The 13,681-nt window shown below is 46.6% G+C and overlaps 1 protein-coding gene across 4 annotated transcripts in view; it reads left to right on the top strand.

Annotated features, from left to right (window-relative positions):
• mapre3b (microtubule-associated protein, RP/EB family, member 3b) overlaps nt 1–10,570 on the top strand; it is a 28,957-nt gene extending 18,387 nt beyond the window's left edge. For 2 of the 4 annotated variants that reach the window (XM_035424274.1, XM_035424275.1), the window contains exons 3-8: nt 4,683–4,807; nt 5,834–5,979; nt 6,661–6,862; nt 9,579–9,721; nt 10,108–10,260; nt 10,361–10,570. In XM_035424274.1, the coding sequence (XP_035280165.1) occupies nt 4,687–4,807; nt 5,834–5,979; nt 6,661–6,862; nt 9,579–9,721; nt 10,108–10,260; nt 10,361–10,429 (834 nt within the window). In that variant the 5' untranslated portion in view covers nt 4,683–4,686 and the 3' untranslated portion in view covers nt 10,430–10,570. Of the gene's footprint in view, nt 1–4,682; nt 4,808–5,833; nt 5,980–6,660; nt 6,863–9,578; nt 9,722–10,107; nt 10,261–10,335 lie in introns of all 4 variants that reach the window. The other 2 variants (XM_035424277.1, XM_035424278.1) reach the window with 2 other exon arrangements.
• Nucleotides 10,571–13,681: the final 3,111 nt, after the last annotated feature.

The following is a 13,681-nucleotide window of genomic DNA, read 5'->3' as shown; positions in this document are numbered from 1 at the left end:
CTCGTCTGACAGTTTATTATGCGATCTCTGCTTGCGGGTTTATGAAAGATGTAATGTATTATTGCTTAGAACTTGCGTTCCATAAATGTGGACAAACCTAAAAGCTGCTCTGTACGTCAATTAGTGCGATTATATAAGAGCCATTTGCACCCAATTAAGCAGCCAGTGTAATGAACACTGTCATCACTATATCTCTCTATACCTTATTTTATTGTGTTATTGTTTCACTGTATTTAAATTATCCAACAACTGCTCTCATGGCAATATGAGGCAGTGATGTGTGACTGTCTGTGGTAATTCTTTACTTTCATGGGGAGAGCCAATAATGACCTGGAGTCAATCAACGATTCTGCACTGAACTTTGACTTGCAGATAGAATTGTTCAGTACCAGTAACTTCGGTTATTATGACAGATCCCAAACATAGCATGTGGTTTCACAAACAGTTATAGGTGTGTTGAAATTTTATTTGAATTCAAACCTTTTTTGAGTTTTCTGAACTTGTGAACTGAAATGCAAGTGCACTGTGCGATGTGAGGAATGGAACTCGATGTTGAACTTTTCCCGTCTGTGGCTTTCGCGTGAAACACGAGCAGCCCTCTGGGTCAGATGTGATCACGTAGGGCGAGGAACTGACAGGACTCACACACACACACTCACACACACACACACACTCACACATACACACTCACACACACACTGCTGAGTATCACGCGCACAGAGGTGAACCTTCTGTAGAAACCACCTCAGGGTTCGCCTGGCCTAGATAACGGAGCGTTGAGAACGAGAACAGCGATTTCCATAGATATGAGGAACGTACGTTACCATGCAGTTGAGGAAGGGATGTTACCATAGATATGAGTAGCATACGTTACGATAGATTTGGGGAAGGGAAGTTACCAATACGTTTAAGGGGTGGCTTTCACCATAGATATTAGGAATTATCATAGGTATGAGGAAGAGAAGTTACCATAGATATGAGGAAGGCCAATTCCCATAGATATAAAGCTTGGAAGATACCATAGATATGAAGAATAACAGGGATGGGGAATAGCTGGTACCATAGATATGAGGAACAACAGTTACCATAGACATAAAGAAGGGGAGTTAACACAGATATGAGGAGTAACGGTTGCCATAGATTTGATTGATGCCATCCTGCAAGGGCAGGTCCCCTTTTGAAAGATGTGGGTTGTGTCTGCAGGTTGAGGACAGAGTGAGTGCTTTTGTGATGCAGTGATTCTCTGGTCTATTTTCCTCGCTGTTTCCACGGCGCTGGGAGGACCAATGGCAGAGGAGACCCTGCAGGGGCGCAGGCCAGCCTCAGTCGGAGTGGGAACAGGACCCGCGCGCCTTTTTTTAGGACGATATAATGGGATCTACCGTTACAGCTGAAAGCCCACAGGAAGGAGGGCTTGGTCATCTCGGGGATAAACAGGAAGTACGCTGATTTCACATACGAGACCCAGCACGCAGGGAAAAAGAGGGGGAGAGAGGGAGAGTGAGGGGGAGAGAGAGACGGAAGCGATGGAGGGAGTGTGGGGGAGAGAGATGGAGAATAACAAGAGAAGAGAGACAATGATGACTAATCTGCGAAGTAGCTCTGTTTGCTGTTGCTCCTACTGTTGCCCCTGATGGTGACCTCTGAGATGGTGGCGTCTAGATGCTGTACAAGCCCTCCCACAAGCTGTTTAATGAATCGGACGTCAAAATGAGAACGCCAATGTGTGTGTGTGTGTGTGTGCGGGTGTGTGTGTGTTGTGTGTATGTGCGCTAGGGTTAGGGTTAATGGCATTTCAATTAAATCAATTCAGGAAATTCAAAGTTTCATTAAAGTGCAATTTGCACATTGAGAAAGAAAAACACTTTTGAATTTGTTGATGGAAATTATATTAAATTCAATTCCATTTAAATTCAGTAAATTATATTATATTAACCTCAACCCTGGTACATGCACACAAGAACACCTGCACCTGCACACACACACACACACATACACATACAGACACACACACACACACACACACACACACACACACTCACTCACTCACACATACACATACAGACACACACACACACACGCACACATAATTTAATCCACATTATTCTGCTGGTATGCGAGAGTGAGTGCATCGTCGATACTGATAAATGCAGTCATGCATTTGATCCCAATGGATCTGGGTCTGATAGTGACAGGGAGAGATTTTGTGTGCGGGGGGGGGGTGGGGGGGGTGCGTGTGTCAGCAAAGAGTGGGGACAGATTCTGCTGAGTCTGCGTCCCCCCCTCTCCCGCTCCCCCCCTCGCCCTGCGTGTCCCCCTCCCCCCCCCAGTGCCCCCCGGGGAGAGATTAACTCCGAAACTGCTGGTTCCGCCGTCCCGCTGTGATTGATGGGCTCGCCCCGCCACGCGGTGTTTCCCCTCCCGCCACGCCCCTCTCCTGCGCCAAAAACTCCCATAATGCCTTTCCACGTCTCGCATGATGCAGCAGTGGGGGCTGCTGGGAGGAGGCACACGCCGGCTGGCTGAGTTTCCTGTTTTTTTTTGGTTTTTCCTCCATTTCTGTCCAGAGTGCAGATTAAAGTGGAGATTTGTCTCTTTTTTTCCCCCCCATCGAGTCCTTAAATCTTTAATGAAGGACTTATTTTTGAGTCATAAATATTCAGGTGAAAAATGAAAAATGGGAACAAAAACGACAGTTTAAAGAGAAGCCTGGTGATTTTCACGTTAACAGCCTCATGAATTTCGTAAGTTCCCCCGGCTGCGCCGATGGAAGGGGGGGGTAAAGATTAAAAGTGGGGTTCGCGGGACGGGGCGATTGCAGGACTGGTTTCGGGTGCATGGCGGACACGTGTCCTTTGATCTTCGGTTTGTCATCGTTGGTGAGGAGCTGGTGAAGGGTGAGGACGGGACATACAGAGCTGGAGGTAGAGCTGGAGGTGGAGAAAAACGATCACCTGAATAAACTCTCTCAGCCTTGGTGGCTACTGTTTCTAGGTGCCTGGGGCTATGTATGTGCAGTGGCTGTGCAGTGCAGTGGTTAGATAGTACGCAGGTAAACCGGGCACTTTAGTGGTAGGAAAATGGTGAGCATTGTTGGGCTGAATGGCCTGTTCTCATCATTATGTTATGTTATAAAGAAAATCTAGGTGGGTGGGGTTCAGCAGGGACAGCTGATTTATGATTGGGTGCGTGGATTGTCACTCATTTGATGGATGATTTTGATTGGTGGCTGTGACTTCTCTTTAGACTGACTTTATCTTTGACCTGGTCAGTGTGTGAATAGTGCGATGCTATTATCCCCCCCCACCCCCCCCCCCCCCCCGCACTGGTATTGTGAAAACTCTGCAGTCAGCAACCTCTGTTTAGCACTGCATTCTCTCTCTCGCTCTTTTTACTTTTTTATCCTTTTCCTTTCCTCTCCCATCTTTGTTTTTCACTCCCTCGGTTTCTCTCTCCCTCCAAATCCTTCCCTCTCTCTCCCTCCTATCCTCTTATCTCTGTCACCCTCTCCCATTTCCTCTTCTGTCAACCTCTCTCTCTCCACATTCTCTTTCACTTTCTGTCATCTTCTCTCCCTCCCTCTGTCCCCCTCTCTCTGTGCATCTCCCTCTCTCTCTCTCTATCTCTGTCTTTCTCTCTCTCTCAGCCTTCCCCCACCCTCACCTTTCTCTAGTACACCAGTGCTCCTAAGGTGTGTCCACACACACACACACACAGCTCAGCGTGAAGCGTGAAGTGGACCTTCTCTTCCCCTCACTGATAATTTACAGATGCAAAAAAGAGCTCAGATGTGGGCCTCTGCTTCCGTCAGTTGGCCAGTAACCCCCTTCCCTCTCAGTCTTCCGGAGCTTTCCGTCTCTGTCTGAGGAGGTGAGGGTCACACCCCTCTTTGTGCCGGGAGTTTATCCGTATCTCTGCACCACGGTGTTGAATCTGAAGCATTCTGCCTGGACTTCTCGCGGGAGTGAAATTTCGCACCTCTGTATCGCCATCTGGTGGCGACAGCGTGCCGGTGCACCCGCGAATTGGTCACCTGCATTCTGCTGTCTCATCAGTCTGCTCGTTTGAAGGTTTCTTTTCTCTTCGTAGTTTCATGTCTTTTTCGACAGTATTTTAGCGCGCGATGATGCTGAAACTGATCTATGTTTGCTGTCATGTTCAGCGGGTCGTTTTTTATTTTTCAGTTTTTCTCAGACTGCCTCATTCTCGCCTTCTTACGACAGGATTTCTATCTTTTTTTTTTGTTAATGATGGGTTTTTTGTTTGCTAATAAGCACCATGTGTCCATATTTATCAGTGTTTAGCTCGCGCATTTGTAATGATGTCAGGTACCATGTGACCTGCGCATTTGTAATGATGTCAGGTACCATGTGACCTGCGCATTTGTAATGATGTCAGGTACCATGTGACCCGCGCATTTGTAATGATGTCAGGTACCATGTGACCCGCGCATTTGTAATGATATTAGATACCATGTGACCCGTGCATTTGTAATGATGTCAGGTACCATGTGACCCACGCGTTTGTAATGATGTTAGGTACATGTTAGGTACCATGTGACCCGCGCATTTGTAATGATGTCAGGTACCACATGACCCGCGTGTTTGTAATGATGTCAGGTATCATGTGACCCGCGCGTTTCCTGACGCGTCTGTAACGCTCTCTCTCCGGTCCCGCTGCAGGGGGATGGCGGTGAACGTGTACTCCACATCTGTGACCATAGAGAACCTGAGTCGCCATGACATGCTGGCTTGGGTCAACGACTCTCTGCACCTCAGCTACACCAAGGTGGAGCAGCTGTGTTCAGGTGAGCCCCTCCACCCCCCCCCCCCCTTTATTTAAACATATATGTGTTTATCCTGTAAATCTTATCCAGAGCGACTTGCACAGCTACTTACATAGCATTTAAATAGCATCCATTTATACAGCTGCAGATATATACTGAAGCTGTGCAGGTTAAGTACCTTGACCAAGGGTACAATGGCAGTGTCCAACCTGGAAATTGTACCTGCGACCTTTAGGCTGCAAGACCAGCTCCTTACCCGTTATTCTACACTGCTGCCCCATGGGACATTTAAGCAGGGACAGTGTGTCGCCCGTTAGCCGTAATGCTAACTTTCACCTGCAGTCCCTGGGCCACTGTTATACCCTGCAGCAGGGGCGCCTAACCCCAGGTCCTCAGGAGCCGCAGTGTCTGCAGGTATCTGTGGCTTCCTTTCAGTTGGCGGGCTAATCGCGGCCTGGAGAACGAGCTGCGTGGACCCTCCAGCCAATCAGCGGCTTCGGTGCATCGCTACCGTGGAAACCGGCTGACACCGCGGCCCTCGGGGGGAGTGGATTCTGACACCGGTGTGCTGCGCGGCGTCGCTGAGCTCCCTCACCCACTTAACCCTTTAAGGTGTGAGGTCACAAGCACGTGATGACAGCGTTCTTAACTGAAGACTCTAACGCTGATGTCACAGTCAACTACCGGTGACTGAAAGCAGCGGAGTTCTAGAACACTGACTCCAAGAAAAACCTGCTATTCAAAGGGTCAGGGAGCACATGCTGAAGCAAGGGTGTAGGGGCGTGGGGTCAGTCGTTGTACTCTTGAGGAAAGGTACTTAACCTGCATTGCTTCAGTATACATCCAGCTGCATGAATGGACACAATGTAAATGCTATGTGAAGGGTTGTGTAAGTCGCTCTGGATAAGAGCGTCTGCTAAATGCCTGTAATGTAATGGTGCAGTAATGTAATGTAAGGTAATGAAAGACAGAGCCGTTTGAAGGACCGCTCCCCCCCGTCCCCCCGCTCCCCCCGCTCTCTCTCTCTCTCCCTCCCTCCCTCCACAGGTGCGGCGTATTGCCAGTTCATGGACATGCTCTTCCCCGGCTGTGTGCTCCTGAAGAAGGTGAAGTTCCAGGCCAGGCTGGAGCACGAGTACATTCACAACTTCAAAGTGCTGCAGGCAGCCTTCAAGAAAATGGGCGTCGACAAAGTAAGCCTCCCCTTCCTGTCCCTCCGCGGTGGCACCGCGGCGCACTACACCCTCCCTCCACATGGGGGCGCTGAGCTCCACGGTCTGTAGGGCTAAGGCAGTGCTGCCCAACCCTGTTCGTGGAGAACTACTGTCCTGTAGGTTTTTCCACCCAAATCCGGCATATCTGACTCTACTAATCATCAGCTCAATGAGATCTCTAGGTGTTAGACGAGGTGTGCTTTGTTAGGGTTAAAGGGCAAACCTACAGGACAGTAGACCTCCGGGAACAGGGTTGGGCAGCCCTGGGCTACGCTATCGACTCCAGTTAGCGTCCCGCGGCCTGCGTTTCCCCTCCATTAAAGGCGGTGAAGTCACACGCGGTCCCCCAGAGAGGACACAGTTGCAGTATTGATCTGTGTTCAGAACAGGCCCGGGTTAAGTGCTCTATCTGAAACGCTTTTAACCCCTCATGGAGACTTGTAAAATTCCTGCAAATTGCTGTCTATTTATTTATTAATCTATTTAATACTGCCTTGTCCCCTGAGGGCAGAATCATTTAACGCTCTCTATGGTCCATGGATTTTTCATCCATATTTATTTCGTCCATGTCATCGTAGTCCCCCACCCGCCATATCTAACGTTTTTTTTTTTCTTCTCTGTTATTTTAATTTTTAATTAAAATTTTTTTTTTTTTTGCAGATAATCCCTGTAGAAAAGTTAGTAAAAGGAAAGTTCCAGGACAACTTTGAGTTTGTGCAGTGGTTCAAGAAGTTATTTGACGCCAACTACGACGGGAAGGAATACGACCCGCAGCAGGCCCGGCAAGGCCATGATGTGGCTCCACCTCCCAATCCAGGTGAACAAATTTTCCACAAACCCAAGAAACCTTGTGGCCCCACAGGTAACACGCTGACCCCGCCCACCGGCCTCGTCCGCCTCTCCCGCTCTGCTTTTTGCCCAGAATGCCCTGCAAAAAAAACCTGCTCTTGGCTACTGGTTTTCGTTTCATTTTGTTTTGTTTGTTGTTATTTTCATTAAGCGGGTGAGCTACCGCTGTTTGTGTGTGCGCGCTACGACCATTCACGTGCTTCTGCCGAAAATATGAACCAGTAAACAAGCAAAGGGCCATAAAATAGAGCTTTTTAATGTTCCTCTGTTCAGACACCCCTGCACTGTGGTGCTCAGTGCTCTTCTTTGTGAGAGAGGGGAGAGCTTTTGGCCTGGAGCCATTGTGCTGTGCTTCTGAAAATAAAACAATAATGCAAAAGCGAATCCACGCACCCCCGCAAGGAAACAGCACATACTGTACTATATCGCGTGTGTGTGTATGTGTGTGTGTGTGTTTGCGTGTGTATATGTGTGTGTGTGTGTGCGTGTGTCTGTGTGTGCGTGTGTGTGTGTGTGTGAGTGCATGCGTGTGTGTGTGTGCGTGTGTGTGCGTGTGTGTGTATGTGTATGTAGCAATATCTGACAGTGGAAATAATGAGTATATTTGCCTGTACATTGTGAGGGGTTGTAATATCCTTTTTGGTCTTGATCATATATTTTATTGCAGTATATTCTGTTTCCTTATATTGGCTTCACCACATGTGGTCCTGAAAATAAATATTAAAATGACACACATTCCATCTGTGTGTGAGAACAGCAGGGGCACTTTAATGGTCGATTTCTTGTTTTTCTTATTTTTGACAGAATTTTCAGGGCATAATAATTTGCAGGAATTACGTGCCGTATAGATTCTTATTCTGATTTCTTATGCTAGTCAAGGTGAGAAGTTTGGAGTGTTTATGCACATGGCATAACATACTCCAGAAAATTAGAACAGTGCATATATTCATATATTAATTTCAAATTCCTATGATCGACTGAATGACATGTGCCATTTCTTACCTTTTTCTATAAGATTGATAACATATTTGAATTGTGAGTATCAATAGGTAATATCGACAATGTTACATAATTACGTGTCTTCCAGTAGACATAATTAGTGTAATGACAGGTTAAAGATGGCTAGGACTGCATTTCCCAGAGTATCTAAAACCTCTGAAACCTCTCTTTGAACTCTGTTCTGACCAATCAGCTCTGATCGATCTGCAACGTGACACTTTAATATCGATTAAATAGAGGTACCACATTTTAAAGAGAAAAATATGGTTTTATTTTTTGGTTGATCAGACAGATTTTTTGCTTCACTCTGAAGCTCAGCTGTGTAGCTGCATGCTCCTTCTGCTTCTCTGGGTGTTTTAAACTCTGGACCATGGGCGTTAAAAACTCCAGTCCTGGAGGGGGCACTGTGTCTGCAGGATTAACTCCAGTCCTGGAGGACCGCAGCGTCTGCCGGTTTAACTCCAGTCCTGGAGGGCTGCAGTGTCTGCAGGTTTAACTCCAGTCCTGGAGGGCTGCAGTGTCTGCAGGTTTAACTCCAGTCCTGGAGGGCTGCAGTGTCTGCAGGATTAACTCCAGTCCTGGAGGACCGCAGTGTCTGCAGGTTTAACTCCAGTCCTGGAGGGGGCGCTGTGTCTGCAGGTTTAACTCCAGTCCTGGAGGGCTGCAGTGTCTGCAGGTTTTCAGTGTTTCAGTGATTAATTCGAGTCTTCGATTGGCTAAAGAGTTCACGCAGCTTGTTCTCAAGGCCTCTATTGGCTGCTGACAGACACTGTGGCCCTCCAGGACTGGAATTAATCCTGCAGACACAGCGCCCCCTCCAGGACTGGAGTTAAAACCGCAGACACAGCACCCCCTCCAGGACTGGAGTTAAACCTGCAGACACGGCAGCCCTCCAGGACTGGAGTTAAACCTGCAGACACGGCAGCCCTCCAGGACTGGAGTTAAACCTGCAGACACAGCGCCCCCTCCAGGACTGGAGTTAAACCTGCAGACGCTGTGGCCCTCCAGGACTGGGGTTTGACGTCCCAGCTGTTGTTTGAAGGATTGTGCAGCAGCCAATGCGCTTCCAGTGTTTGTGGAGGGGTTGCCAACCACCTCGAAATTTTATACCAGCCAAAAATAAAAGTATATATTTATCTATAATACTCACTTATACCTGGGGTGTGCAGGAGGTGGAATTGTACGGAGTAGTCCTTGTTAATTATAATCCCGGATAGTTAATCTCTGCAGTGTATGGAAGGTGAAGCTGCTGTTTGTGAGATAGTTGTGCCCTGCAGTCTGATTGGTTCCACCGAGTTTTAGCCGGCGTTATTTCATTGGTCCGTGATCAAGTCGACTTGGAGATGCCGCCTCCCATTGGACCCTCGCCTACTAAAGATTGTGATTTGTCAGAAAAAGGAACTGATCCCCGAAAATTGGGATGACTTATCTTACATCAACCTGGTCTGGCTCATTGTACCATGAAAGTAGATCTGTGCAATGCTAAAATTGGTTGGCAACCCTTCTCTGTTGCTTTGGAAGGGGGAATACCCCCCCCCCCCCCCCCCCCCCCCAAAAAAAAAAGGAAGCTTGCTTGCTGCTTTGGTTTAAACTGCAAAAGAGTGCGTTTCGGGCATGTAGCGCAGCTGAGTGTCGCTGTGCCGATGTTTGTTAAATGATGCGGGACGGGTGTTCGTCAAAGTAACTCACCTGATGCCTACGCCCCCCCCCCCCCCCCCCCCCCATCGCAGTGCCTCAGAGAACGTCCCCCACGGCCCCCAAGATCATGCCCGCCCCCCAGAGGGCAATCAACAACCCCGTGAGGAGGAACCCCCCCATGGCCAGGAACGGGGGCGGGGACACCGACCCACAGATCGTGGAGCTTAACCGGCAGGTTAGCGTCCTGCGATTTCATTATCCTTTAATTAATTAGCCTTTGGACATTTATGGGGTGCGTTTAACCTGATGTCCCCTGACTGGGGTATCTGTGTCCAAATGGGGGTACCGAGTTGCCTCATTCAAGCTGTTTGCTCATTGGTTAATTAAAGAATGACAGGAGCCCAGGCCCCACCCACTACTTTTGATTGACACGATCATGCACTTGGTGAAAGTGTTTTTACTGTGTACACAGCAGAATGTCCATTTCTGATCAGGCTTTTGAGAATATATTTACGTTAAAATGTCATTTGAATTAAAAGTTGTTTTTTTTAAATGTGTTGCCCAGATGTTTGGTTTTGACCGATATTCAGAGTTTTTTTAATTTTATTTTTGTTTCTGAAGCTGATGGATCTGAAGCTGACGGTAGACGGGCTTGAGAAGGAGAGGGATTTCTACTTCAGTAAACTGCGCGACATTGAGCTCATCTGCCAGGAGCACGAGGGCGAAAACAGCCCTATGCTCTCCCGGATCATCAACATTCTCTACGCTACAGAGGTATCACGCACACACACACACGCGCGCACATACATGCACACACACACACTCACACATGCATAACCACACACACAGTGAATCTTTGTTCTCTCTGTTCCAGGACGGCTTTGCTCCACCCGAGGATGAGGAGGTTGATGGCCAGCCACACGAGGACCAGGACGAATACTAAACCCCTCCCTATACCTGCTCTCTTTCTCTCTCTCTCTCTCTCTGTCTCTCTGTCTCCCTCTCTCTCTCTGTCTGTCTCTGTCTCTCTTTCTCTCTCTCTCTCTCTGTCTGTCTCCCTCTCTCTCTCTGTCTCTCTTTCTCTCTCTCTCTGTCTCTGTCTCCCTCTCTCTCTCTCTGTCTCTCTTTCTCTCTCTCTCTGTCTCTGTCTCCCTCTCTCACTGTCTGTCTCTCTTTCTCTCTCTCTGTCTCCCTCTCTCACTGTCTCTTTCTCTCGCTCTCTCTGTCTCTGTCTCTGTCTGTATCTGTCTCTCTCTCAGTTTATCCTTTATCACTTGTCTTCCTCTCCCCACTATTCTTCTCTCACCCTTCTCTCCTGCTCTCTCCATCTCTTCCTCTCTCTTTATCCCTCGTTTTCTCTCTCTCCCTTTCTTCCATTCCCTCAAGTTCCTCTTGCTCGTCCACCCCAGAACAACAGCGCCCCGAAAACCCAGCAGAACTTTTTTACACAGGTCCATCAGAGGCCAAGCAGCCGGCAGGCTGACCCCTGAACCCTGACCCCCGACCCCGCCCACCGCACCACGGCACAGTGCAGTTACGGAACTTTGCGCATAAATTATGAGGGAGGGGCTATGGAACAGCAGTCTTCTTCAGTGGGACTGTGCTCTTCCAGGGCTTGATACAAAACCCCCCAACCCCCCCCCCCCCCCCCCCCCAAACACACACACACACAAACATGCCTACTCCCCACCCTCCTGTCAACCAGCTTCTGCTGCATCGCACGGTTGCTAAGACTCATATTACACGCCACAAGTCAAAGAGACGCTTACCAGCACCAAAACACTGCACCTGAACCCTCTTTTGAATTATTTTCCATTTTCCCTCCAATAACTTTCACTGGTACTTTGTAAACTGTGTTCAGGGGCAAATCAACTGAAAAAATATATCAACCATAATCAAAGATTTGTCCAAAAAAAAATGGCGATGATGGGGTAGCCTATGATTATGTGAGGACTGATTTAACAGCTTTTTTTGTTTTCAACGGACAGCATGAGGCATTTTCTTTGTTTGTTTGTTTGTTTGTTTTATTTATTGGTGTTTAATTTTATTTTTTATCAGCTGGTGTGGGGGGGGGGGGGGTAGGGGGCAGTAAGATGTGGGGGTTGACAAGGGCGGTAGCATGTCGCTTAAAAAAAAAAGAAATCAAAGGAAGAAAAGATCATTTAAAAAAATGTAATGGCGGTTATGGCGGGAACAGTAAAGGCCGGCCATTTTGGCTCTTCGGCCGGCTCTCCCCCAGCGCATATCTCCGTTGAGCATGTGAATGTCATAGATGCAGCAGTGAAGGAGTGATATATTTTTTTATCTTCTTTAATTCGCGGGGGTGCGACCCTCAGCGGGTGGCGGTTTCGTTCCTCTGTGCTCATCGCCTGAGTGTTTTTACCGTGGTGCTCTTTCAGCGAAACTGTGAAATCTTATTTATTTAAAGCGACAAAAGGGCCGACTAACGTTCGAAAGGTTCGGGCTTCTAAAATCAAGCTGATTTTACGAATGATTTAAGTAAATACAGAGAAACTGAGCACCGCACCTGGCTGACGACTCCATTTCAGAGTTTGTGTTTTTTTTAGCTGCTATTGTTATTTTTATTATTTTATTTTTTTCCAGTTTTAAATGTTTGGATTTGGTTTCTTCTGATATGTTCTGTACTCATTTAAAATGCCACACAGGTTGTGATTTGAGGCGGAGGTGGGGAGTGTTGCATTTCAGACAAGAGGCGTGTGACTGATTGTGAGAGTTAGACTAAGCGCGCTTGCAGTGCCCCCCCCCCCCAAAAAAATGCTTGTACAAACCACAAACCAACACCACAATCACCTGATTTGGAAATCTCACCTCTTAGTCTCTGATCAAATGTTTGAAATACAGTGGCCATAACAATCTTGTGCAAAAAAAAAACAAAAACCTGCATCTGTTTTGAGTTTTATTAAGTAAAATAAATTTGTGTGAAAAAAAATGGAAAATGTGTTCTGTCATTGTTACATGCAAAATGTTGTTTTTAAGCTTATGCAGTGAAAACTGAATGGGTCCCAATGAAGGAAATGCTGTCTTGTCGCAAGGAAATAACCGATTCTGTGATTTACTTTAATTAGTTCAAGGTTTGCTACCATACGTTCCTTCAATAAATAACATACAATAGATATGGACTGCCACCTGGTGTCTTGACAGGTGCAAAGCATGCGATTTACTACCATTTACCTTATGTGAATTTAATGATTAAATCACTGTTTACTGAAATGCATGGCATCAATTTATTTATTTTAAACATAGGAATAATCATAATTGGAAAAGAAAAAATGGCTAAAAAAAGTTACTAAAAAATACTGTTCAGTTCTTCCATAATTCTGGGTGGTCTTTCAAGTAATTGCTGGAATATTAATCAGTCTGACCTGTATATTACGTCTAGTGTCAATGAGAAATATCCAACTCAAACAACGCTGGCTGACTCGTTGCTATGTAAACAGCAATTTAACTATTTTAATGTCCTTTTGATGCGGACTGTGTTGCTTTTCCTAACTTTTAACATCGTGTGATATTTCTGAAAGCTTGTCTGTGTTTCCTTCTCGGCTCCCCTTGTATTGAATGGTATTGTATTGAACGGGACTGGATGACGTCACACTTACTGACAGGTATGATTGTTAATGGTGTAGACACTCATCTCTGAGCTGAAGGCACACGAGGCCGTATCCCACTGTCACTGTCAATACAATACGAGAGAAGGAGGAGCTTGCCAAAGATCAAAAATCATCTGGCATCAAAGCAAGCACGGCAGGCATTGGGCGTCATACCAACAGGGGTATAACTCCACATGTTCACATGTGTCCGCATGAAGAACACGTCAGTCCTATACTATGAAGTATAATTTAGAGTAGTACCAAAACAACTGCATATGACCATTTAATACTATTACTACTACTACTACTATTACTACTACTACTACCACTACTACTACTAAAAATAATAATAATAGTAGTAATAGTAGCAGTAGTAGTTATAGTAGTAAATATCATCATCGTCATCATCACCACTTCAAATATGTCATTAGTAGGCTGCCACGAGCTTCAGTCAATCAACATTCCGACTTTAAAATACTGGCTAATAAAATGATATATTTTTTAAATACGGCACGCATAGAATGGAAATGTAGCTACTCTTTCCAATGCAAGTAATTAGAAGCTGAGTTATACACTGAATAGGCTGT

This window comes from Anguilla anguilla, chromosome 6, assembly GCF_013347855.1.
Source record: "Anguilla anguilla isolate fAngAng1 chromosome 6, fAngAng1.pri, whole genome shotgun sequence".
Taxonomy (NCBI): Eukaryota; Metazoa; Chordata; class Actinopteri; order Anguilliformes; family Anguillidae; genus Anguilla; species Anguilla anguilla.
The sequence above is the reverse complement of the archived record's forward strand: the minus strand, read 5'-3'. Positions and strand labels throughout refer to the sequence as shown.